The sequence below is a fragment of the Lynx rufus genome, unplaced genomic scaffold, assembly GCF_022079265.1.
Source record: "Lynx rufus isolate CCGP_SWC_20201006 ecotype Redwood Valley unplaced genomic scaffold, mLynRuf1.p SCAF_9, whole genome shotgun sequence".
Lineage (NCBI taxonomy): Eukaryota > Metazoa > Chordata > Mammalia > Carnivora > Felidae > Lynx > Lynx rufus.
Window position 1 is genome coordinate 56,486,551 of NW_025814897.1, and position 26,617 is coordinate 56,513,167.

At 37.9% G+C, this 26,617-nt stretch overlaps 1 protein-coding gene across 2 annotated transcripts in view; it reads right to left on the reverse strand.

Annotated features, from left to right (window-relative positions):
* UVRAG (UV radiation resistance associated) overlaps positions 1-26,617 on the reverse strand; it is a 295,530-nt gene that overhangs the window by 193,011 nt on the left and 75,902 nt on the right. For both annotated transcript variants that reach the window (XM_047071234.1, XM_047071233.1), the window contains exon 6: positions 21,792-21,877. In XM_047071234.1, the coding sequence (XP_046927190.1) occupies positions 21,792-21,877 (86 nt within the window). The remainder of the gene's footprint in view (positions 1-21,791; positions 21,878-26,617) is intronic.

Consider the following 26,617-nt stretch of genomic DNA (forward strand, 5'->3'; position numbering starts at 1 on the left):
TTTTTAAATACCAAGGTCATGGAAGTCAAGGAAACATGAGGAACTGTTTCAGACCAACAGAAAATAGACACAACCACTAAATGCAACGTGTGGCCCTGGATGGAATCCTTTGTTGTAAAAGATGTCGAGACAGGTGAAGAAACTTGAGTGGGATGTGTGAATTAGATGGTAGCAATGTGTTAATGTTAACTTCCTTATTTTGATGGTTGTACTATGGTTATAAAGAATGTTCTCAGGGCGCCTGGGTGGCTAAGTTGGTTAAGCGTCCGACTTCAGCTCAGGTTATGATCTCATGGTTTGTGAGTTCGAGCCCCGCATGCTTCCGGCTCTGTGCTGACAGCTCAGAGCATGGAGCCTGCTTCAGATTCTGTGTCTCCTTCTCTCTCTGACCCTCCCCCCCTCAAAAGTAAATAAATAGTAAAAACATTTTTTTTTAAAGGGGGAAACAAACCCTCCACATCGTAAAATGATCACCCATATTTATAGTTGTATCATGCTAACTATATCTCGCCAAAAAATTTCATTTTGAAAAGAAACTTTTGATGAATTCCCAGGAAATGTTTAAAGAAATTTAAAAGGCAAAACCAAAAAGAAAGAAAGGAAGAAAAAAAAAAAAAAGCCCAACACCTTGCCTTTTCCATTTGCTTTCTATCAGAGGCCCTTTTCGCCACCTCCTACAAGTAGTCTAAACTCTGAATCAAATATGGGCTGCCTTGCAGATGCCAGCACATACTGTGCCGGTTCAGAATATTTTTCAGAGTGGTGAATTTATTTATGTATAAACAATGTTTCAAGTCTATTCAAGTGGCTCCACAGAGTAATTCCACATGACAACTTTTTTCTGCCATCAGAATCTACTTATATTAAAAAGAAAACCATAGTTTAAAAACAAGCACTTACAAGTCATGGTTTCCAAGGCTACAGGGAACAGCTTAATGTTCGAAGCATCAGAATTGGAATGCCTAGCACATTTTAAAGAAGTATATTTTCTTCTCTGAGCAATGATAAAACTTTCTTTTTCTGTGGGCTCTATAAAGAAAGTTTTATAATCATAGTTTATCATATAAGTAATCACTAAGTAAGACATTCATTTTTAGCCTTAAAAATATAACATTTGAAGTTGGCTATTTTGCCAGTTTTGTTGTTCAGCTCCAAAGTTTGAAGTGCCAGGATTAGCACTTTGATCCTTTGATCAAACACACACATACATACACACACACACACACACACACACACACACACACACACACACCCCTAAAAAAACCCATAATGGACTTGTGACGAGTTCTAAAAAGTATAAAAACACTTTCATTAAGCATGTAAATTGTAATGAAACAATGTATTCTGTTAAAAACAGCATAAAGCAGAAGAGGCCTCAAGCTTCTGGAGGGTGCCAAGAAAGTGTTGTACAACCTTGGACAAGTTATTAAACCTTCCTGAGCCTCAATTTCCTCCTTTGCCTATTGTGGCGGGTTACTGAAAGGATTAAATAAATAAGATAATAAAATATGTACAACACCTAGCACCATATCTGCATGGAATGGGCACTCCCCCCCCGCCCCACACACAAAAAAAGGAGCAGCAGTGGCAGCAGCCGCAGCAGCAGCTAGCACTGAAGAGCCAGAAGACCCCCATATTAAAAGATCATAATGCAAAATTAATAAAACTAGAGTCCGGCACAGAATGCTCGTTAAGTGCATTAAGGTAAAGGAAATGAAGTGAGGTCCAGGAAAGAGCTTCCTAGAGCTGAAAAATCCCATCTACATCTGGAACCATGTATCTAACGTGTCAGACAAACATTCCCTACCTTTCTACATGCCGTTACCAGGTGTAATCTTCTGCTCCTTATACTGCCTGACAAACTCCCATTTATTCTTTATTAATTTAACACCAACCGAGTGCTAGGGAATAGACTAAGCACCAGAAGCTATATAACAGTGAGCAAGATAAACCAGATTCCCTGTTCCCACAAAAGGTTACATCTACTGGAAGAAACAGAGTAATTAAAAAGGCAATCACATCACCATGTGAAGTTTTATATAGAAGATGGCAAGGTGCTTCTCCTCTCTCCTCCACCAACACGCTGCCCAAAATGAAGATACCACTTGAGTATAATAAGGCCATGATTTAGATTTAGTGCTAGAAAGGAGGCTCCCTTAGGTCTAAACTACCTGCTTTCACCCAGCCTTCTTCCAGAGAGCTGCCCTGATTACATTCTTCCTTTGAGTATCTGCTCATAAAGCAGCACTCTGATAATCATTTTACTATTGTTTCTTTTGGGCAGAACTCCTGCTGGAACTGATAGAGAGGAGGAGTGACTGACAAGGTAGCACAAGGCCCTACTAATAGCAGGGTCTCAATAAACATTTGTTGCTGGTAACATTTTATTTCAAACTATTGTCCACGTTCTTTTCTCAGATTACTGGATTACTAAACCCTGTACCTAATTGATCCCAAATTCTCAAAGTTGATCACAGAGCATGCTCCATGGTTTATATTCTAATTCTTGATTGTCAGTTTCTATACACATTCTCACAAATATATATAGTCTTAACTGTTTGATCATCAAGAATGTTAGAAAACCTATAAACCCAATCTAATAACAATAAAAACATCAGACATTTCAATAGAAGGACATTCTACAAAACACCTGACCAGCAATCCTTAAAACTATCAAGGTCATCAACAACAAGAAAAGTCTGAGAAACTGTAACAGTGAAGAGGAACCTCAGGCAACATGATGACTAAATGTAATACAGTATACAGAATGAGACCCTGGAAGAGGACATCTGAATAAAGTATATGGCTCTTGTTAATAACAACATATCAACATTGGTTCACTAATCATAAAAAAGGTACCACTGTGAGATCAAAGAAAGTATGTATATTGATCTTTGTCCCCAGTTCCTGGCATAGAGCTCCTAACTAACACCCTTGTCATTTCCTAAATCATTAAAATACTATAAGCACTCCGGTTCCTAACACACAGCTCCTAAATTCCTTGTAATTTCCTCGATGTAGCAGCATCTTTGTTCAAATGAGATGACTCTTGGTGGGCTCCTGAATGATGGCTAATCATCAGAAAGACCTGAAGCTTAGAAGCTTGGAATTTCCAGCCCTGCCTCCCATTAAACAGAGAGGGGGAAGAGGCTGGACATGAAGTTAATAATTGATCACGCCTATGTGACAAAGCCTCCATAAAAATCCCCATAATTTGGAGTTTGGAGAGCTTCCTGGTTGCTAAACACACAAAGGTGCTAGGAAAGTAACACACCGGGAGAGGGCCTGGAAGCTTCGCACCCCTTCCCACTTGCTTTTACACATCCATCCCATCTGAATGTTCATCTATACCTTTTATCATATCCTTTTAAAATAAGCTAGTAAACACTTAAGTAAGCTGTTTTCCTAAGTTAAGTGAACCACTCTAAGCAAACTGACCAAACCTGAGGAGGGGGTTGTAGAAACTTCTCACTTATAGCTGGTTGGTCAGGAGCACAAATGACAACTCGGACTTAAGACTGGCATCTGAAGTGGGGGGTAGTCTTGCAGAACTGAGCCCTTCCCCTATGGAATCTGATACTACCTATTTGGATGCAGTGTCAGAATTGAGCTAAACTGTAGGACACCCAGAGGGCGCTGCAGAATTGCACCGTGTGAGACAACCCCACATACATTTGGGGTCAGAAGTGTTATGAATGAGGCAATGGTGTGAGAGTGAAGGAGAAACAAAAGGAAGACTGAGTTGTTCCCCCTCAACCTTACTAATGGAAGATATTAGGAATAGGAGAAACGGGGTACAGGGTAAATGAGAACTCTCTGCACTATCTTACAATGTTTCCGAAAAACACTCTGTAATAATAACATAACACATAAAAAAAAAAAGTAAAAACCAAATAAAGAATAGCTCATTTCTCATAACATCATACTCAGGATGTTTATAACACCATCGTGAAAAGCCAATACCTAAAACGCTGGTAGAAATTAGCCAACAAAACCTGAAAAAATAGTCCTTATTATTTAAACAAAGAATATTTTTTTAAAAAATTCGGCCAGATTATAATCGAGCCTAACAAAAACACAACCTGCAAGATCAACAGACCTGTTTTTGTCACTGACTCCTTTCCCAGGGGATTTAGTGGACAAGATTCTCTTTGAAAATATCAACTTAATCCTCATCCACACACTTTTGAACTGATGTCACAATTCCAGCGTGAAGATCTTGAAAACTGAGCAAAGTGGTCTATCTCACATTCTAAGACTGATAAAAGGTAGGACATCTGGAAAGATGTTTTGTGCCAAGCACATCACATGAGAATAGGCAGCGGAGCCCAGGTGGGCTCTTCCTCTTCAGAAACTTGACAACTACACCATTTTTTGACACAAGATATTTACCAACTTTCATGATTAGTTATCTCCTCATACACATACATATACCACACTTACCCCAACTCTAAGTTTCATGAAAACAATAACTACCTTTCTATCTCTTTGTACTCAAAGCCTTTCACATGTGAAATTCTACAGAATGATGAACTGCCAGCATTAGATTAAAATGGAAATAACCAGTTTTTAAACCGAAGTGAAATTCACGTAACATACAACTAACCATTTAAAGTGTACGATGTGGTGGCACTTAGCGCATTCACAATGTTGTGCGACCGCCACGTAATCACAGACTTTTATCTTAGAGGGAACTGAATTCAACTATCACCCTCCCCTGCCCCTCCTTCAATGGCTAAAAAATATCAAGGCCCTTCCTCCTTTACTACATGTTGGTGTTCTCCTTAAACCATTCTGTGATTAAACTAGTATGTAGTGATGAAGACAGAAGGTAGACCACTCCTGTGATAGGGGGCTCCCCTTCTCCTCCCAAAGAACACTTTCACTGGTGCACACCTCTACTGCTAAAAAGTACCTTCTTATTTACAGTCTGTATCTGCCTTCCTTTGGCTCCCACGGGACTCACATTATGCCACCTCCAGCATTTGTAAGCTATGACTGTCAGGCCAATTATTTTAAGCCTTGGTTTCCTCATCTGTAAAAATGGGGATATTAATACCTATTGGGAGAAATAAATAAGGTCATGTATGGCTCACGTGGGGCTCAACTGTTTTCTCCTACACCCTGCAAAGTAGCCAGCTTGGAGATGGAAGCAGACATCTTCCTTGCAATTCACAGCTGTCTTCCCGATCACCACCCTCTCTGTGCTCTAAAAACCTCCATCCCTTTAATGCACATACTGATTATACCACTTTCCCTCCTCACTGCTGCTATGCTATAGTCCTCCGATTCCAGCTTAGCAATTGAAGATTTTAGTACCTGACTCACCATCTCGCCTGCCACTACTCTCATCACTGTTCTTGACGACTTCCACACTCATGTAGAAGATCCATCCAATCCGTCCAATACGCAAACTTCTCAGGTTCTTGACCTTCACCCAGTTCCACCACTTATCTCTTACTTTAAATCACAATAAGTTCAGCTCAGGTCATGGTCTCACAGCTCATGGGTTCGAGCCCCGAGTCAGGCTCTGTGCTGACCTGCTTTGGATTCTGCACCTCCCTCTTGCTCTGCCCCTTCCCATCTCACGCTCTGTCCCTCCCTCTTTCTCTCACTCAAATAAACACTAAAATCAATCAATCAATCAATCACAGTAACTGTAGCACCTTCAAATAAACCTTTAGGTTTTTATTTTTTTAATGTTTTTATTTTATTTGAGAGAGAGAGAGAGAATGAATATGATCAGGGGAGGTGCAGAGAGATAGAGGGAGACACAGAATCCAAAGCAGGTTCCAGGCTCTGAGCTGTCAGCACAGAGCCTGATGTGGGGCTCGAACCCACAAGCCCTCAGATCATGACCTGAGCTGAAGCCAGATGCTTAACCAACTGAGCCACCCAGGTACCCCTAAATAAACCTTTACATAAACATTTAAAAATTTTTTAAAAATTCAAGCCCTGCGTCAGGCTCTGTGCTGACAGCTTGGAACCTGGAACTTGCTTCAGATTCTGTGTGCCTCTTTCTTTCTCTGCCCCTCCCCTGCTCATTCCCTCTCTCTCTCTCAAATAAAAAAACACTACAACAAATAAATAAATAAATCACAGTAACTGTAGCACCTTTTAAAAACCCCAATTTCAAGCAGCCCAACCTCTGACCATCACCATCCATATTTCCACATCACTCCTCACCATCAGAACGTCTATTGATCCTAGCACTTTTTCACTAACCATTACTTCCTCATGTCCTTACTTCTCTCCTTATCCAGCTTACACATCATTATAAATCACTCCAATGGCTCATTCTTCGCCTTTAACTCACCTGGCAAAACCCTAATTCCGGTTAAATCTAACTCGTTGCCTTCTCCACCTCTGTAAGCAAGTGGCTGAATGATGCTAAAGAAATACACTCAAGCATGCTGAATAGTCTCCCTTAAATTTATAACCAAAGAATGGTCTCTGAACCAGAAGCATCAGGTTCACCTGGGTGAGTTACAAATGCAAATTCCCAGGCTTCATCCCAGACCTAGTCAATCAGCAATTCTGGGTTGAGCCACAGCATTTAGTGTTCTGCCAAGCTCTCCAGCCAATTCCAAAGCAGGCTAAAGTTTGACAACTATTAGGCTAATTAATTCTCTCTCTCTCATTCTCCAAGATGACTATTTTAACCCCTTCTCTTTTCTTTTCAAACGTTATAAATTCCTTCCAACTTCCAGACACCTGGCTGATCCTACTGAGAAAAAAAAAAAAATCCTACGGAGGACAACTTATTCATTCTCTGACTACCAAATTTATCAAGTGATTCTATACTGTAACCAAAAACTCTGCCTTCCCCAGATGCACAGCCCTTCTTCCTAACGCCAAACATTCACTGGTACCTGAGTTCCACTGTCCTTCACTTACCAAAGGTTTCTGAGCCTGCTCCTATCCCCTCTCCTCGTGCATCCACAAATTTTCCTTCAGCTCATGAAGACACTCCTCCTATCTCAAAAAACACTTCCCTGGCTGGACCCCTTATTTCCCTCCAGCTTTAGTACCACTTCCCTGTTCCTCTGGATAGAAAACCTTCACAGGAGTAGTCTGTACTTCTTGTCTTCACTTCCTCACTTTCATTCTCTCCTTCACCTACTCCTATAACACCGTCAATATGCTTATACATGTCACCAGTGAGCTCCAATTTGCTAAAGTTAGCATTCAATTCTCAGCCTTCAACTTACCAAACCAACCAGTAAGCATTCGTTTCAGCAGAGCACAACTCTGAGCAGACTTGATCTACTTTGGCTCTGGGACACCACAGCGTCCTAGATTTCCCTTGACCTCATTAGCTGCCTATTCTCTGCTCTATCCTCGTCCCAAACGTTGAAAAACCTTGAGCAAAATCTGGAAGGTGGAAGCCATTCCTCCAGCGGCAGCGCCAGGCTCTCTCCGGTGGGAGCTTCTGCGGTAGCCAGTGTCCTCACTCGGGTATCTGGCAAGTGTGGGATGGTGATTTCACTGGCAGCAGTTTTGTGATGACAGGATCACAGGTTTGATGGGTTGACCTTGAAGACTAGTGGTAGTGTGCCGCTGAGGCTAGCAGCAGCCTCCCAACTTCTACCCCTCCAGCCCTCTAATGATGGGGTGTTTATAGAACACCCAATTATCTGTACTAAATCTCTTTCTGATGAAAATATCTAGAGTGCTTGGTGTTTCCTACCCTGAACCTTGATTGACAGAATTCCCAAATTCACATCTCTGGCACCAATTAACCCCAATATCAAAACTGCATATCCAACTGCCTCTCAGCACCCTCACACCTTCACAACTAATACCTATCTCAAAACTCAACATGTCCCAAATATATTCTTGATTCCCCATTCCTTGCTGCTTCTTTCACCCGCAGGAATCTCACAGCATTTACTTTCATAAATACCACTACAATTGACCTAGTTGCTCCGATTAATTATCTAGAAGTTATCCTTAAGTCCAATTTACCCCACATATGCACACTGATTCCATTAGCAAGTCTGGTTAGCTCTATTTTCAAAATATGTCCAGAAAAGTACCACTTCTCTTAATTTACCTCAACTGCTACCAGAACAGCCTAAGTCACTCTCACCTCTTACCTGCAAGTGACAAGAGTCTCTTAACTAATCTCTCTCCTGCCACTCTCCCTCCCCTCAGTCTATTCTCCATGCCAGACCCATTTTCTTTAAATAAAAATCAGATCACATCGCTCCCTTGATCAAAACCATCCAATATTTTCCCATCATACTTGGGAAAAAAATCTAAAACTTTACACAATCTAGCCTCTGCCAACTTTGCTCACTATAGACTAACCGCTTACCTGTTCTTGCAACAAACCAACCTCACTCCCACCTCAGGGCTTTTATACTGCTAATTGTTTCCTCTAGAATGTTCTTCCCACAGATACCCACACAGCTTGCTTCCTTCTCTCTTTCAAGGCTGTGTTCCAATATTTTCTTCTCAGTGAGGTCTTCCATGGTCACCCTATCTAAAATAACTCATCATGGGACTTCTGGGGGGCTCAGTCAGGTAAATCCAACTCTTGATTTCAGCTCAGGTCATGATCCCACAGTCATGAGATTGAGCCCCGCATCACGCTCCACACCGACTGTGGAGCCTGCTCAAGATTCTCTCTCTCTCCCTCTGCCCCGCACCTCTACACACACACACACACACACACACACACACACACACTCTCTCTCTCTCTCTCTCTCTCTCTCTCTCTCTCTCTCTCTGTCTTAGCACTATCATTATTCTACCCACAGGAAAAATATACCTATATATTTATTCTATAGAATGTGGGTGGCAGCATGGGAGAAAGGAAAGGAAATCTATCTGTCTGGCTCTGTCACAATCCAACCTTATGCAAGTCAATTTCCCTTTCCGGATCTGTTTCCTCACTACCGAAATAGGGATAACAAAAAATAGCATAAATCACATAAATTTGCTTTGAGGATTAAACGAGATAAAGCATAGAGAGGATTTAGCTGGCAATACACATTCAATTAAGTGCATCTGTTTTAATACTATTACCCAATAATTTTTTGCCAACTTAATTCTAAGGCAGCAACTATATAGTCAAAGTCCTCTTTTCTCTAAGCTAAATATCTTCTATTCCTAACTAGTCTTCATATGACTGCTTTAAAACCCCTCTAGGGGCCATCTTGCCTAGATCTTCTTCATTAGAGTAAACAGGGACTCAAGTTAAACAGAATATTCCAGATGTGAGCTAATGAAAAGTCCATGAAGACTTGATATGGACACTGTATTTTAATTAATGCAACATTAGATCATCTTAGCTCCTTTTAGAAAGCTGTTGAGTCCATTTATTGCTTACACTGAGTTTTTCAGATGTTTAAATGTCCCCAGAAACTGTTTAAAGCCAGTCCTAGTCCAAGGTTCATATCTGACTCTGTCACTAGAAACAAAGAATCTGTGAGATCGAATAATCGGTGCTACTGTGGAAAACTCATTTTACCTCTAGGGCATCAGTGTGCTTCTTACAGAATCAGAATTTAAGGATTGGAGGCTTGAAAATAGAGAGGGATGCCAACCAAGGAAAAACCATCGTCCAATCTCTTCACACAGGGGGAAAAGAAGTAAAGGGAACCACGTGGTCATAGAATTATAGAGACACTCCTCAAAGGCAAACCTGCAGGCTTTACTCAGCACCTCCAACATGGGAAGACACAGAGATGAGTATGCTAAACATACTTCGGATCGCTCTAGGAAATGAAAGCCTCCATTGTGCAAGTGCTAAAAGACTCTGAGAAATGCCCGGCCCGCTCTACAGTCAGGTGCATCACGAAGGAAATTTTATTGGAAGGGGTATGGATACTGTTAGGCAGTTTCAAGGAGAGAAAGAAATGTCACAGGGAATTCTTCCATAAGACGGAGAAATAGATTAGAAAGGCCTTTGCCATTGAACATATCTGGACTCTGAAAGCATACTAGCTCAATTTTTCCAAGCTGCGGTTTGCTTTCCAGTAAAATAGAATTATAATAGTAGCATGCGATTGTGAATATTATAAAAATATGTATGCTAAGTTTTTTGCATTAAATGTCTTCCATGTTTTAGATACTCAAATGTTATTTTCCTTCCCTACCACCTGTGTAGGCATACAGAAGGGTGAGATTCTCACTTATTCCTACAATACCAACAAAATATTTAGAAATTATTAATTTCTCAATGAATAATGAGACTCCTTTGCTTGCTGTATCTGTTAATATACCCTAGTAGAATACAGGTCCCCAAAGTAAGAATCTGGCTTCTCATGTTAAGACAGTACTTCTAGTCCTAAAGGAGCAACCATAGGAATGAGGCTATTATTATTACAATGTGCACTCTCCTCAACAGATAAACATGTTGACTCTCAGATTCTCTTCCAAGGTAAAATGTCCCACTTTTTTTTTTTTTTAATTTTTTTTCAACGTTTATTTATTTTTGGGACAGAGAGAGACAGAGCATGAACGGGGGAGGGGCAGAGAGAGAGGGAGACACAGAATCCGAAACAGGCTCCAGGCTCTGAGCCATCAGCCCAGAGCCTGACGCGGGGCTCGAACTCACGCACCGCGAGATCGTGACCTGGCTGAAGTCGGACGCTTAACCGACTGCGCCACCCAGGCGCCCCAAAATGTCCCACTTTTAAAATAAAGTTTACTTCAAGGGTCAGGTGCTATCCTGATAAGCATAACATATTAATTCTCCTAAAATCTCTGATAAGTTCTCTTAATAAAACAGCATGTAAAAAAATCAAGTTATGGGTGGGGTAGGTGTTTAATGGTAAGCGGTTATTTTGATTGGCAGAGACATCAGGGTGAAATCACCAAAGTTTGGAAAGCTGCCTTGGAACATGCCTGGCCCCAGTGTGAATGCAGAAGTTACAAGGCAGCTATGCGGGGTGTGACGGTAAAGCCATCATTTGCAGTGACTTCTTAAACAAAGCAGTCTCAGTAAAGCAGCCCTGTGAATTCAAGCCAGAACTGAAGGACAGGGGGAGGGTCAGAGAACATCTCTCTCAGGCAGAAGACTACTCTTATCCATACCTACCCTCAGTGTATGCTCTGTGCCTCTTTGCACTGATTTTATGCACGTAACTATCCCAACAACATTTAAAACTTAACTATTGCTCCAAACCAGGAATTCTAAACACTGCTTTGGAGAGGGCTCATTTAATTTACCCACTATGTTCCTACTCCCTGTTGAACATTTAGTAGACTAGAGAAAATAGACTTAGCAGCATGAAGAGCCTACAAAAAAGTCCCAGTTAAAGACGATCAGATCCATCGGTCAACTCAGTTAATAAACCGGAATTAATTTACCATATGATGCCTTTACATGGCTTTCATTAGCAAATGCTTTGTCTAAAATTAAATACTCAGATATTTTATATTAAAAACATAGTATCATTGGGAGAGAACATATCCAAGGTTAGTATTATCTTTGGAAAGGTGATTAAAGATCTATCATTTTAAAAAATTCCTCCAAAGACCTACCTATTATTCAGCTATTATCCAACCAGGTTGTATTTTATCCAGTATTTATTAATTTAACCATTCACTCATTTAACAAATATTTACTGAGTATCTACTCTAAGTCAGGTTGGTGGTATATGTCGGGTTGGGGATAATATTGTAAACTAGATCCCAATTCACTAAGCTTGTGTAGTTTAAGTTCTTTCATTCTTTTTCTAACATTTTAAAGGCAAAAAGTATCTCAAATAATTTGTGTTAGCTCACACAGTAAAAGAATTCTTCAATATCAGAAAGCATCTTGTCCAAGAGGAATTCATAATATAACGCTATTTCTCACTGAAATACTAGAGTGGTTTCTGGGCTTAGAAAATATGCTGTAAATTATTAAAATGATCAAGAGAATTATAAAATAAAAACATACATACCATTTCAGCAATAAATTTAAAAATCTACAGGAAATACATGGTTTCTTAGCAAAAACTAAACTAGATGATTTCTAGCTGACCTTTAAAGAATTTAAAATTTCCAAAATTATTTAATGGGTTTCAGCTGAAGATGCTGCTGCTTAACATATATAGTTATATTTAGGCACTGTACTAAGTTCTTCACATGAATTCATTGAATCCGCCAAACAACCCAATAAGGGTGATGCTATTATTATCATTTTATAGATTAGGGTCATAGAAAAATATGAAAAACTTGCCAATTCAATTTTAAGATCTGAGGAAAAATGGTTACCTACCCTGCCCCACTCTCCCACCCAACACCCAAAAAACAACTACATGTTACAAATGCTACTCACCAACCTGATTTATAGTACTGAGCAAAAGAATACCCTATAGCTAATTAATAATGCAATATCCGGAAATCTACATTCTTTATTACAGTTATAAATTAAAGGAAGAAAAACATGTTAATAATAAATGCCTTTGGAAAGGCATTGCCAAAAATTCAGTATCCATTCCTAATAAAAAAACATAAAATAAACAAGAGGAATTATTTAAAATATCTTCCAAAATTAACAAAACATTCTGAACAGCAAAATATTGGACATTTTCAATTAAACCAAGAACTGGACTAGCATGTTCACTATTTCCATTACTTTTTGGCATTATTTTACAAGTTCTAGAAGTTTTAGGAAATGCAGTTAGAGTAGAAAATCACTGTAAACACTGGAGAAGAACAAATAAACCTGCATTTTATTGATGATAATGAGTATATGCCAAGAAAATCTAAGAAAGCTTTCCTTAAAAACCAATAATAACAAGAAAAATAACTTGATACAGACATAGAAGATTTTCTTAAAATTACAGCTTTTCCCTATGAAGCAATGGAAATGGAAAATATACTTTATACAATAGTGTAAAAACGATACCGTACTTAAAAACAAACTTAGTGGAAAAGCACACGATCATATAAAGAAAAGTATAAAATCTTATTAAAGGAATAAAATAAAATTTGAACAAATATATAAGACATACCATGTCTGGATGGGAATACTAATATCATAAAAATGACAGTTCTGTCAAAACATATGAAGCCAATGGATACAAAAATTCTCATTCAAATTCTAATAAAGTTTTCTCTAAGAATAGGACAAAATAACCTTAAAGTTCATATGGAAGAATAAAGTTCTGAGAACAGCCAAAAACAGTTATGAAAAAGAAGAGTAGCAAGAAGGGGATTTGCCTTGATAGCACAACATAGCAAAAACCCACGCTGATGACATCAACTTGAAATTGGCAAGGGAATAGACAAAAAGATCACAACCAAAAAGAGAATCCAGAAATGGGCCCAGCAGATATGAGCTTTGAGTATATGACAAAAGTAGTATTTAAATTCAGTGGGAAAAAATAGGTACCAGCACAACTGGATATTCACCTGTGAAGAAAATTAATCTACCTCACAATATATGGGATATCTACATACATATTTAAGAATAATTCCAAGGCGTATTGAAGATTTCATTTAAAAAGTAAAATAATATAAGCCTCAAGAAAAATTATAAAATGTATGCAGAACCAAAGTGTAAGAGAGACTTCTTAAGCCAAGACAGAGTACTCAGGAGCTATACAAGAAAAAGTAGAATTATATAACAAACATAAACTTTTGTATAAGGCATACCAACTCAAGATATAATTGATAAGTTTGGAAACAATAGCAAGGACTCTTAAAACTTTATGAAAAAAATGTAAGCAACTCAATAAAAACAGATTAAGTATATGAATACGCAAATTCACAGAAGAATACACTAAATGGCTAACAAACTCAAGAAAAGATGTTCACTGTCACTTGTAGCTCAGATGAAGCACTTACACTGAGGCTAATGAGATTTAATACAAAGCACCAAAAAATGATTTCCCATTGCCAGCAGGGATTCAGGATAAGGAATAACGCCACATATTATTTGCACTCTTCGAGAAAACAATCTGACGTCTCTTAATATTAAAAACTATACACACCCTCTGACAGAAGTTCCACTCCTGGAAATTTAATTCACACAAATGAACACATCATAAATATAAAGATATAGATACACAGATATATAGATAAATTTACGGCAGTGTTGTGCATAGTGGCAAAACATACAAACAAAAAACCAGAGCCATAGTAAATATTAACACCTATCAACAGGATACTAGTTGAAAAATATGGTACACCTCTACCATGGACTATTATGAAACCATTAAAAGAGTGAACTGAAGAGATTTTTACATGGAATACTGAACAAGAAAAATAAGATATAGAGTCATGTATATAATATCCACTATAATTTTGTCAAACAGCAATTAAAACTCATCACACATACATACGTATGTATATGTGTATACAGTGATATCTATGACATATATATAAAAGACCATGGGAAAAAAATACAGACACACATCAAATTGTTAACATGGGTGAGCTGGTGACTATGGGTCATGTGGACATGTGTTCCATGTCTGGGTGGCATCTTAGCTCAGGCTGCTATAATAAAATACTATGGACTGGATGGGTTATAAACAGAAATTTATTTCTCACAGTTCTAGAGGCCAGGAAGTCCAAGATCAAGGCACCTGCTTGGCTGGTGTCTGGTGAGAGACTGCTTCTTGGTTCAGAGACAGTCATCTTTTCACCATAATCTCAGATGGTGGAAGGGACAGGTATCTCCCCAGGGCCTCTTTTATAAGGGCACTATCCCCATCTTGAGGGTAGACCCCACAAGCCCCATCTCCAAATACCATCACACTGGGGATTAGGTTTTAACATATGGATGAGGGGTGGGTGGAGATGACAAACATTCAGGCTACAGCTTGTGTTTTTCTGGCAGGGTAGTGGGGGAGAAAGGCTTCAGGAAGGAGACAAGCCAAAATGTAAACCGAAGGAGAAAAACATGGCACCTAAAATTATTTTGTTAAAATTCTACTTTTGCAAACACATATATGTATGTTTAAGTGTATTTATGTATATGTATACATATTTATGTGTGTGGGGAGAGAAAGATGAACAAATAAAATGTGCTATTACATATAAATACTGTTTTTGTTTAACCAAAGCTGACATCAAATACCAAAACTTTTCATTTAAAATTTTGCTTGAACACCTTTCTAAAACTTATCACGTGTCCCTGCGTTCTGACGCAGGCTCTAATAATCACAACTTTACATTTTACTGATGGTTTGGTATCAACATGGCATAATGGAGAAAAGCACATGTCCAGACCTTCTTCAAACCTGCTTTGACATTTATTTGTACTGTGGTGCTAAACTAGTCATTTCACCTTTCTGTGCTTCAGTATCATCATCCATTAGAGACAGCATTAGCTAAGACCAACACGCTTTACTAAGTACTTCTCATTATTAACTTCAGTTATGAACTGCAATATGGAGATGTGCTTGGGTATAGGACTGACACACATACAAGATGTAATCTAACTATGCTTTTTTACTTAGTCTCTCTTTACAGTTGGACTATTTCTCCCTACCCTTCTTTTAGTAGTGACAGTGCCGTTTATGAATCCAAACACAGTGACTTTAAAGGTAGGACAGTAGCTAATATGACTTACCACCCAATTATGTCCCTGAATCAAAGACTAAATCAGAAAGAGAGCAAATTACCAGCAAGCTTTCACTGCTCTTTGCTGTCAGTGTGTCTATGTTAATAGGAATCCTCTTGATTCCCCTTCTAATTTATTAAAAATGACACACTGATACTGAGTAAGAGCCTAGTCTCTGCTACAAATGGCAAAATATAGGAGTTTTAGAACATAAATTCTATGATAATCTTTTGCCTACGGCTGGGTTCTTAGCCATATTCCTTATACTTGCAATTACCAAAGAGAGATCATTAGGCAGAAAGAGGGAAAGACCCTCCCTCAACCAAAGCTGGTTATCATATCCAATATTTAAAGATTATAGACAGGGTAATGCCCTTATACACCTCATCCCATCTGTTTTCTAAACATTACCCGAAGAATAATGCATTTGATGTAAGCATCTCCCTTTTAAAATTGAAATTCTATAGGAGAAAGTATTTTCTATCAAAGCAGGGAAAGGGAGGGGAGTAACAATTTACCTCCAGACAGCCAGAAAAAGGTCTTCCAGAAAAATCCATACAAGGAGAGTAAGATTAAAAGTCCCAAAATCCTGAAATCTCACCATATGTTTTGTGGAGGGCAGTGGCAGAAAGAAAAGAGGCAGCTGAAGGTTCACAGATCTGATTACATTTTCAACACTTTTTAGATAATGGCCTAGAATTTTTTTACAACTCTCATTTTGCCAGATGCAAGCCAAAACCAATCACTAAAACAATAAAAACCCCTGTAACCTGAAAAATAGTTCAATTTGATCAAAAGAGCTTTTATTGTCTGCTTAAGAGATACATTGTGATAGGGCTTATGCAGAGACCAATAAAACAAGAGATCCTGCCTAAAGGATCCCTCAGTTTGGGGGTGCTAACAGGAGAGAGAATCAGACAATGAATAATTATAACACAGTAAGTACTCAATAAATGCTAGCTATTAATTGCACAGGCAGTGGTAGGAGGACTTGAAAGAAGGACACTAGTCCCTACAGAGTGTTCAAAACAATGTCCTTTGAGGGGCGCCTGGCTGGCTCAGTCAGTGGAATATGTGAGTCTTGATCTGGAGGTTGTGAGTTCAAGCCCCACGTTGGGTAGAGATTACTTAAAAAAAAAAAAAAAAAAGGAACAACATCCTCTGAATACCACATTAAGAAGTATGGACTTCTGGGGCACCTGGGTGGCTTAGTCAATTAAGCGTCCGACTCTTGATTTTAGCTCAGGTCATGATCGCACAGTTGTGAGATCACACCCCACATTGGATTCCACTGGGCACTGCACTCAGCGTGGAGCTTGCTTGGGATTCTCTCTCCTTCTCTCTCTCTGCCCCTTCTCCCCCTCAAAATAAATAAAGACACTTTAAAAAGAAGAGGAAGAAGAAGAAGAACAACAACAACAACAACTGTGGACTATATCCTGTGTGTGATGGCTCAAAGATTTCTAGGCCCAATGAGTAGCAAAACCGATATTTTCTTTTAAAGGATACTCTGGCAGCAATGTGGCACATAAATTGTACCAAATCAATATAAAAGATTAGAAAGGAGTAAAATATACTGATTAAGAATATGGGCTCAGGAACTAGAGTTTCTGGATTTGAATACAGGCTAACAGGAACTACTTGTGTGACCTTGGACAAGCTACTAAACTACTCTGTGCCTCAATTTCCTCATCTGTTAAACAGGTATAGAAACAGATCTCAACACAGAGAGATGCTGTAAAATTAAGAGAGTTAATTAATGCTAAGCACTGAGAAAAGTTCCTGGCAGAAAGTAACTGTTCAATAAATAATAGCAGCCAATCGCATGCAGGAAAAACTGGTAGTAGGGAGACTAGCTGGGAGGTCAGGAAACAGTCCCAGAAAATAGAGATGGGAATAAAGAGGGGTATGTTCCTTGGATGCCTGAGATGATGATATATAGGACATCAGACATCCAGGGAAAAGAAAAGGAAGAGAAGTATTACACCAATGAGTGTAGCTCTGGACACGTTAGGGCTGAGATTCTTACAGAACATGAAAGTATAAATGTCTAAGGGTTACTAGAAAATACAGACCAGAAATCCAAAAGAGGGGAAGGAACTAGAGGTACATATTTGAGAGTTACTAACATGAGGGTGTGCTGGGTACAGCTGTAGTCATGGAAGAGAGCACTCAGGGAGAAAGAATAAAGCAGAAGAGCCATAGGATCCACAGGACCTAAGTCTCCAGGGTCACAACAGCATCCATGGGAACTCCAACATAACCACGAATTGTCAGTAAGACCGAAAGAGAGAACAAAATATAGCCATATGAAATAATCCCTTCCTTTAAGAAGTTTTCAATGTTGCTGGGGAGAAAAGACATAAACCCGTTAAATAATTTTATTGTGATTGTTCAGGATTTATAAAAGGAACTCTAAAAGCAGAAGTTAGGTGGTAGACATTAGAATGGCAAGAAAAGAAAGAGAAATTATGTTGAAGATTGAAAAAGTTAATGCTAATATAAAAACAGAGCACTGGCACTGAGAAGAAAGCGAATTCCAAGATGGGGGAAGGAAAAGGGAAAATGAAAACTATTCTGTATTGAATGTCTACTCTGTGTCAGTACTGTCTTAGGACCTTTTACGTCTTTTACCTTATTTAATTCTCATGATATCCCTATGAGAAAAATATTGCCATTTTACACAAGTGGTTTGAGGCATGCCGAAGTAATCTGCCCAAAGGTTTGCATCCAGTTATGGGCCTACGACACTGTTAGGACTGGAATGAAGGTGGAGGGCCCATGAGCCTTCACCATACTTCCGCTTCTTAAACTGGCAAAAGCAGGTCATGTCAAGAAGAGGGAGGGGCAATAAAAACTACTAGAAGAACATCAAGATTATCTCACTACAGGAGAGCTACCTTTTTTGAGGAAGCATGAAAAGAACAAAAAAAAAAAAAAACGAGTTTTTAAAAATCAAAAGTAATCTTTCAGTCTCAGAGAACACACCGGATTACAACTGTCTCCCGCTTCCAGCCTCATCCCGCTGATCCCACATTGTCCCCACAGCTAGAGATCTCAATTGCACACCAACCACATCACTCCTTCTCCTTCTAACCTTTCAATAACTCCGTATCACCAACAGGATTTGAAAAATCAACAGAACAAAGAGAAGAAAGTTATCCAACAAGCCTAGGAACTCTTTAACCTAGAAGGAATAATAGAGGAAAAAAAGTTAACTTCTAAAAATAAATGCTCACTTGTACTTTGTAATCCAACTTGTCTCAGTTCAAAACCATAAAATAAATGAAATTTCAAGTGCCAGTCAAAGAGCAACATTGACACCTTGTGGTGAACATCCTAATTTAAGGTATCGAATGTAACAAGTAAAGTGGCTCCTAAGTAAGTGGAACACTTAATCCAGGCATTTCCAAGGGTTAGAGAAGCACAAATTTAATTACCATCACACACACTGCATGTAAATTTGGAAAGAGCTGCTATTACTTTGGTAACACTGAAATTAGCCTACGTTTTTAAGTACGGGAGGAAAACTCTGAATAAAACCTCAGGTCACGGTCTTCCTACGAAATGTCACAACACATCTGACATGGGGTTCTAATGCTCTGGTCGTAGGTGCTGCAAAATCCTTGCCTTAGTCAAGATTTCCTATTTTTCCGAGGCATTCACATTTAAAAACTGGAAGGAATATAGGCATCCTAGTGGCAGAACAACATAATGAAAATCATTAACTAGAATATACTCTCAAAAAACAGAATCAAGAGATCTGGGTTTAGTCCTGACACCAAATGACACTGAGAATTTTGTGAAGTTAAGTGATATTAAAGAATTCAGACTCTGTGTTTTCACATAAAATTACCGATCAAGAAGTAACAATTTCATACACCAAAAAAAGGCATCAGGGAAAGAAAAACATATTACTTTTAAAAATTACTCTATCACCAATGTTGACTGAGTAAAAGAAGGGAAACTGAACAAAGCTAATCAGCACAAAATTAAATTTCCCAGAAAGCACCCTACACAAATCATGGCAAGAACTATGAGAAAAAAAGAAGTTTTAATTTAGCAGATAAATGATGTTTACTCTTTACTAATGTCTAAGAGAATTATCAGAAAAAGTTCCATCTTACTCCTTAATGTTGACAAGTACAATGTAAAGTTTCTAGTTCCAGAGTAACTCTCCGGGCTCAGGTAATTTGGTTGATACATAGGCGCTTGACCTGATTCAAAAGAATACATCTATGTTACCAGCTATAAATGATTTACACAGTGGTAATGAGAAGGCCACTGCTAAGAAGGCATTTCAAACTGCTGACACCCCTGAGGAATCTGGAAAGCATCTTAGAAATGAAACCCCTAAGACATATTTTCATTGCAAGAATCAATGTTAAATAAATGAGCAACTAACTACCAAATGCATCTGATGATTTTGAATTCATGGAGGGCTCTGTGATTTTCAAAAAATTTTCCCTGTCATTATGCTATGTGCACCTTATAACAACCTTAACAACCACCAATCTAGAAAGGTAAGACTCTGAAAAGGATCTGCAAACCTTGCTTGCCGGAAAACCTTCACATCAACTTCCAGTCTAGCTCTTACTTGCTGCGTGCTCTCAGATTAATCATTTAACACCTCTTGGCCTCAGCTTCTACACTGAAGACAAGGGCTGATCCCTGATGTCTGAACACAAAAAGCTTCTAAGACAGTAAGAGAATAACTGTGGGAATGAGTATAAATTACACAAATTTATAACATTGCTGCTTCCCACCTTTTAGAAGAATCCGAGAAGTTAAATGAATTCAGATAAACCAGGGATAACTAAAGTCAGGGTCAAATTAACCAAAGCATTCTCTGTTAAACCATGCTGCTTCCCAAGATCCTACAGTATTTCTTCAGTTCTTATTTTCCTATCCCATTAGAGAGCGTTCAATACTGCCTGAATCTCTATTTTCTTAGTTTCTATGATGCCGCCTTGCCCAAATCCTCCTCTTTTCACAGACTTCATATTTCTTTTTCTTTTAATTCTCTGGATTTCTCTAATAAGATCACACCATCTCACACTTGGAAAGTATCTTTAAAATAGTAATATCCATACCCTCATTTCACTGAGAAAGGCAGGTCAAGAAATATCAGTGGCTTACCCAAATTTCAAACTATTTCTGTACATTCTTCTTTTTAATACTTAAAACTCAATGTACTCCCAAACCGAATAGGCTCAAAACTATGAGTTATATATTTTGACCCCTCCTGCTTTCCATCCAGTTACCAATCCTGTCCATTCTCTTACATATCCTAAGAAGTCAAAGGGGAAGTACTTTCCAGATAAGAATCAAAAGTCATCAAATGCCTGTGGTCACTATAGTTGAAATCATGGTCTCTTAAGAGCAATTTACACAGGCATGTGACCAAACTTTATCATCATGTATAATAAGATTCAAGATTTGCAAAGGAAAGGCCCATTCCATAATGTTTATAAAATAAACAATCATCCAATTGGACAAGAGTCCAACCATCCTTCTGGACTCTTCCTCTAGTAGATATATTGAGGATGTCTAATGGTCTGAAATTTATGATGTGTTATGTAAACATTAGAAAATTGCTGCCAAAATCAAATTTCAATGAACCATCTGTCTAAGTAGGGTGAACATAGGCTGAATGTCACTGTTACCTTTATTTTGAACTGCATTTCTTTTGGTTGCCTGCCTCCTGGGAAAATGTCCTTGATGATCTACCACTTTGAAAATTAAAAACAAATTTAGAAAATTTTCAAAATTAAGCCCAGACATTATGAAAATATAGAGTTAAGGCATTTAGTTAAGCCTCTGAGCCTGAGATTCATGCAAAGCTCCTGTGCCTTGCCAAATATGATTCTTTTAAGATGAACAGCAGGTCAAAGCTCTAAGCCATGTCTGGGGCTATTGGAGGGTTTTTAGTAATGTTGTAGTTGTTAAGATTTTGATAAGTCTAAATTCTGTACCTCTGGTTGCTGCTCTTTATAGTACAGAAAACCGGAAAACAGCTCATGTCCCTGTTTTGAGATCACTGGCTTCCAATCATTCTCTCCCACTGTCCAGAGAAAGGAAATGGCTTTCCAAAGGCTTTGAGAAACAGATAAACTTAAATCACTGTAGCTACAAAATTTATGAAGCTCTCACAAAAAAATGCTAAGCCTGAATAACAACTTCTAAAGCTCCCATACATTTCCTCACACAGAAATGTCACAAACTCAAAATGAGGAACATTCTTTAGAAAATGCAGGCAGTTTGAGAAGTTTCTTACCGCAGCAAAGAGAAGACGTCATAAGAATTGCGAACACAGTTCTGATCCACCTGAAGAAGAATATTCTTCTGAGCAACTGAATATCCCTGAAAGACATTAATCAACAAATTAATGAAAGTAAAACAATAAAATATGTGTAAAAATTAATCTTAATGTCTGTCTTCTAAAAATTATGATTTAGAAACACCTCAGTAAATTCAAATTGTTATTTCAAAAAGTACAATTCCCATACTTAAAAGGTAAGTGAATTTAAAATAAGTATCTTCTAGTATCTTCCCACAGAAGTCATATTTCACATTAGATTGTGGTGAACATCCCAGGGAAGTCCCAGAAGTCTTTTTAACATATTATGTGACTGAAGAAGAGTATTAATAATATTTCAAGTAATGCGTAGCCATCATATATAATGTTTTTATGGAGGAAAAAGCCATTCCAAGTTCTAATTAGGAATACCAGAAACATTTCTACTTAGTGAAATAAAGGTGGTAGAAGAAAGGATGATTTCTAAAGAGAACACAGCAAAATTCCATAAGAAGAACAGAACAGGTACCTGTCACTTAAGAAATGCAAAGTAAATAGTAGTCAAGAAAAAGACTCTGTACCCAGACCACCTGGATTACAATTTAAGCCCTTAATACAGCAGCTCTGTAATCTTAAGCAAGGCACCTTAACTCTCTTAGTTTAACTTTGGTTTGTTTCTTCATTCATAGACATTCTTCATTCATGGAAATGATAACATTATCTACCTCACCAACTCCTGTGGAAATTAAAAAAGTTAGTATTTGTAAAGTGAAAAGTACATAATAAGTACTATATAAATGTTTGCTACAATGCTAATATAAGCATTTTTTTAAAGTTACATTGCCAGAGAGAGTAGAAGGTTATTAGGAGAATATGAACAACTTTATGCTAACAAAATGAATCAGATACCCTCTAGAAAAAAAAATCAACATGCCAAAATGGAAATGAAACATCTGAACATCTATTTTTTAAGTGAATAAATAATTGAAAAGCTTCCCACAAAAAAAGAAATCTAGGTACAAAAGGTTTCATTGATGAATTCTATCAAACATTTAAGAAATAACATCAATTTGGGGCTCCTGGGTGGCTCAGTCAGTTAAGCATCTGACTCTTGGTTTTGGCTCAGATCATGATCTCAACAGTTCAAGAGTTAATGAGTTTGAGCCCTGTGTCAGGCTCCACAGGGAGTGTGGGGCCTGCATGGGATTTTCTCCCTCTCTCTCTCTCTGTCTCTCTCTCTCTCTCTCTTTCTCACTCACTCACATGTATGTGTTCTCTCTCAAAATAAATAAACTTAAAAGAAATAACACCAACTTAACAAAAAAAATTAAAATAAAATAAAATACAGGAAAAGAGAACAATTTCCAACTTACAAGACCAGCATTACTGATACTAAAACTTGACAAAAACACATACACACACAATTATAGACCAATATCCCTCATGAACACAGACACAGAAATCCTTAGCAAAATATTAGCAAATTAAACCAATAATATAAAGATAAAACAATAACATGTCATTATTGACTGAATTTATTCTAAGAATGCAATACTGGTTTAGCACTTAAAAATTAATCAATTAGAAAAATACATGATAGGGGCGCCTGGGTGGCTCAGTCGGTTAAGTATCTGACTTCAGCTCAGGTCAGGATTTCATGGTCATAAGTTCAAGTGCTGTGGTGGGCTCTGCACTGACAGTTCAGAGCCTGGAGCCTGCTTCTGATTCTGTGTCTCCTTCTCTCTCTGCCCCTCCCCTGTTTGTGCTCTGTCTCTCTCTCTCTCTCTCTCAAAAAATGAGTAAACGTTAAAAAAAAAAAAGAAAAAGAAAAATACATGATACAATTGTAAACCTATCTTGATGGGAAACAATTATAAAGATGTAACTTGTCACAATAACATAAAAGTGGGGGTACAGAGCTATTTGGAAGAAAAGTTTTTGTGTAATATTAAAACTAAATTGGTATTAATTTGAACTATGTGGTCATAAATTAAAATCCTGATTGTAATCCCCAGGGCAACCACTAGAAAATAACTAAAAGATACATTGTCTGAGAAATGAGAAAGAAATAAAAATGTTATATGAGAAAACATCTAACACAAAAGAAGGTAGTAATGGAGGAATAGAGAAACAAGATATAGGAAAACAAATAGAAAATCAGAAGTCCTTCTGTCTCTATAATTAATTAAGTGTAAATGTATTAAATGCTCCAATTAAAAAGCAGAGATTGGCAGAATGGATTTGGTTTTAATGATCCACAATATGATATCTACAAGAGTTGCACTTCATTTTTTTTCAAGTTTATTTATTTTTATTTTGAGTGAGAAAGTGTGAGCGGAGGAGGGGCAGAGAGAGGGGAGGGAGTGAGAATCCTAAGCAGGTTCTGCACTGTCAGGGCAGAGCATGATGCGGGGCTTGAACCCAAGAACCATGAGAGCATGACTTGAGCCAAAACCAAGCGTCAGACGCTAGACTGATTGAGCCACCCAGGCACCCCAACAGGAGTTGCACTTTAGAAACAAAAACACAAATAATAAAAAGGACAGAAAGATATTACATGTAAGCAATAACCAAAAGAGAGCTGGAGTGTCTATACTAATATCAGACAAATAGACTTTAAGACAAAAAATGTTACAAGAGACAACGACATTGTATAACGAAAAAAGGGTCGGGAAGATGTAATTATAAACATATATGTACCTAACAATATATAATAAAATATATGAAGCAAAAACTGACAAAACTAAGGTGAGAAATAGCTGGAGATGTCAACATCCCACTTTCAACAACAGATAGCACAGCCATACAAAAGATAAACAAGGAAACAGAAGACATGAATAATACTATAAATCAACTAGACCTAATGGACATATACAGATTGTTCCACCTAACACAAACATACAGACATTCTTCTCAAGTGCATATGGAACATTCTCCAAGCTAGACCATATGTTCAGCCACAAAACAAGTCTCAGTAAATTATTAAAAACTGAAATCATACAAAGTATCTTATCTGACCACAACGGAATGAAACTAGAAATCAATAACAGAAGGAAATTTGGAAAATCCACAAACTGCAAAGTAAGCAACATACTCTTAAACAACCAGTGGGTCAAAGAACAAATCACAAGGAAAATTATTAAATACTTTGAGGTGATTAAAAATGAAAATACAACATATCAAAATATACAGAATACAGTGAAAAAGTGCTGAGGGAAATTTACAGTGGTGAACATCTACATTTTTTTTAAAAAGTAATAAAGGGCTCAAATCGATAACCTAAACTTCCACCTTAAAAAACTAGAAAAAGAACAAACTAAGCCCAAAATAAGGGAAAAAATAATAAATATTAGACCTGAGATCCAAATAGAGAATACAAAAACAATAGAGAAAATCAACAAAAGTTAGTTCTTTGAAAAGATCAACAAAATTGACAAACCTCAAGCTTAGACTAAGAGAACAAAAGAAGACTCAAAAGCACACTAAAGTCAGGAATGAAAATGGGAACATTACAAAGCTTATAGAAATAAAAAGTATTACAGAAGATGTGAACAACTGTATGCCAATAAATCAGATAACCTAGATAAAATGGAAATTGCAGAAACACAAAAACTCCCCAAGATAGCTCAAGAAGAAATAGAAAATCTGAACAAACCTACAACAAGTTGTTAAGTTGTTGATTAGCTAAACTACTCCATGGAATTGCTACCTCAGCAACACATTTTGTTTGGTCATTTTGTTTGTTTGTGTGGTCAACACATTTTGTTTTGTTTGCAAGGACCTTAAACAGACTCTAGACCTCTAAGGGAAGCACGTGTCCTAACAAGCAGGCCACAGAGACACAAGTAAATGTAAGTTTGCTTACATGAATTAATGACAGGACTTGTGATCAACGGTCTCTCCTGGTTCCCAGTGCCTGTATGCTTTAAGTGTCCCTTACCCATCAGGATAAAAATCTTGATGGAGTTCACAAAAACACTGCTCTTTTTGTTTGAATGGACAAATCTAGCCCCAGCCCAGGAACTCCAAAGCACTCCACCCACAAACCCTACCTAATGAAGGTACTTTAACCCAGGTTCTGCCTCTCTCTGTACTCTGCCTTGACCTCTTGATGTGGCCCCTGACGGCATGTCCTGTAATTCCTCTAGGACCTGTGAGTAAAAAACTTTTCTGTTTCAACATCTCTTGTGATCTGTTACCAAACCATGGCTCACCAACCAGCACCTTGTGCTCCACCTAATAAATGTTAATTTAATGAAGTCATAACACAAAGAAGTTATGATCAGGAATCATAGAACTCCCAGCAAAGAAAAGCCCAGGACCACATGATTTGACTGGTGAATTCTACCAATCATTTAAAGAAAAAATAACACTGGAGCAACCTGGGTGGCTCAGTCAATTGAGTGTCCAACTCTTGATGTCAGCTCAGGTCATGGTCCTGTAGTTCATGGGACTAAGCCCCGCATTGGGCTCTGTGCTGACAGCAGAGCCTACTTGTGATTCTCTTCCTGCCCCTCCCACTGCTCGTGTGTGCTCACACTCTCCCGCTTTTTCAAAAATAAATAAAACTGAAAAAAAATTTTTTTAATAAAAAAGAACACCAACCCTTCTCAAAGTCTTCCAAAAAATGAAAGAGGAGGAAATACTTTTTACCTCATTCCATGAGGTCAGTACTATCCTGATACCAAAGCCAGATAATAACATCACAAGAAAATTATAGATTAATATCCCTGATGAATGAATATAGATGGAAAAAATTTCAACAAACTACTAACAAAGTTAATCCACCCAAATATTAAAAAATT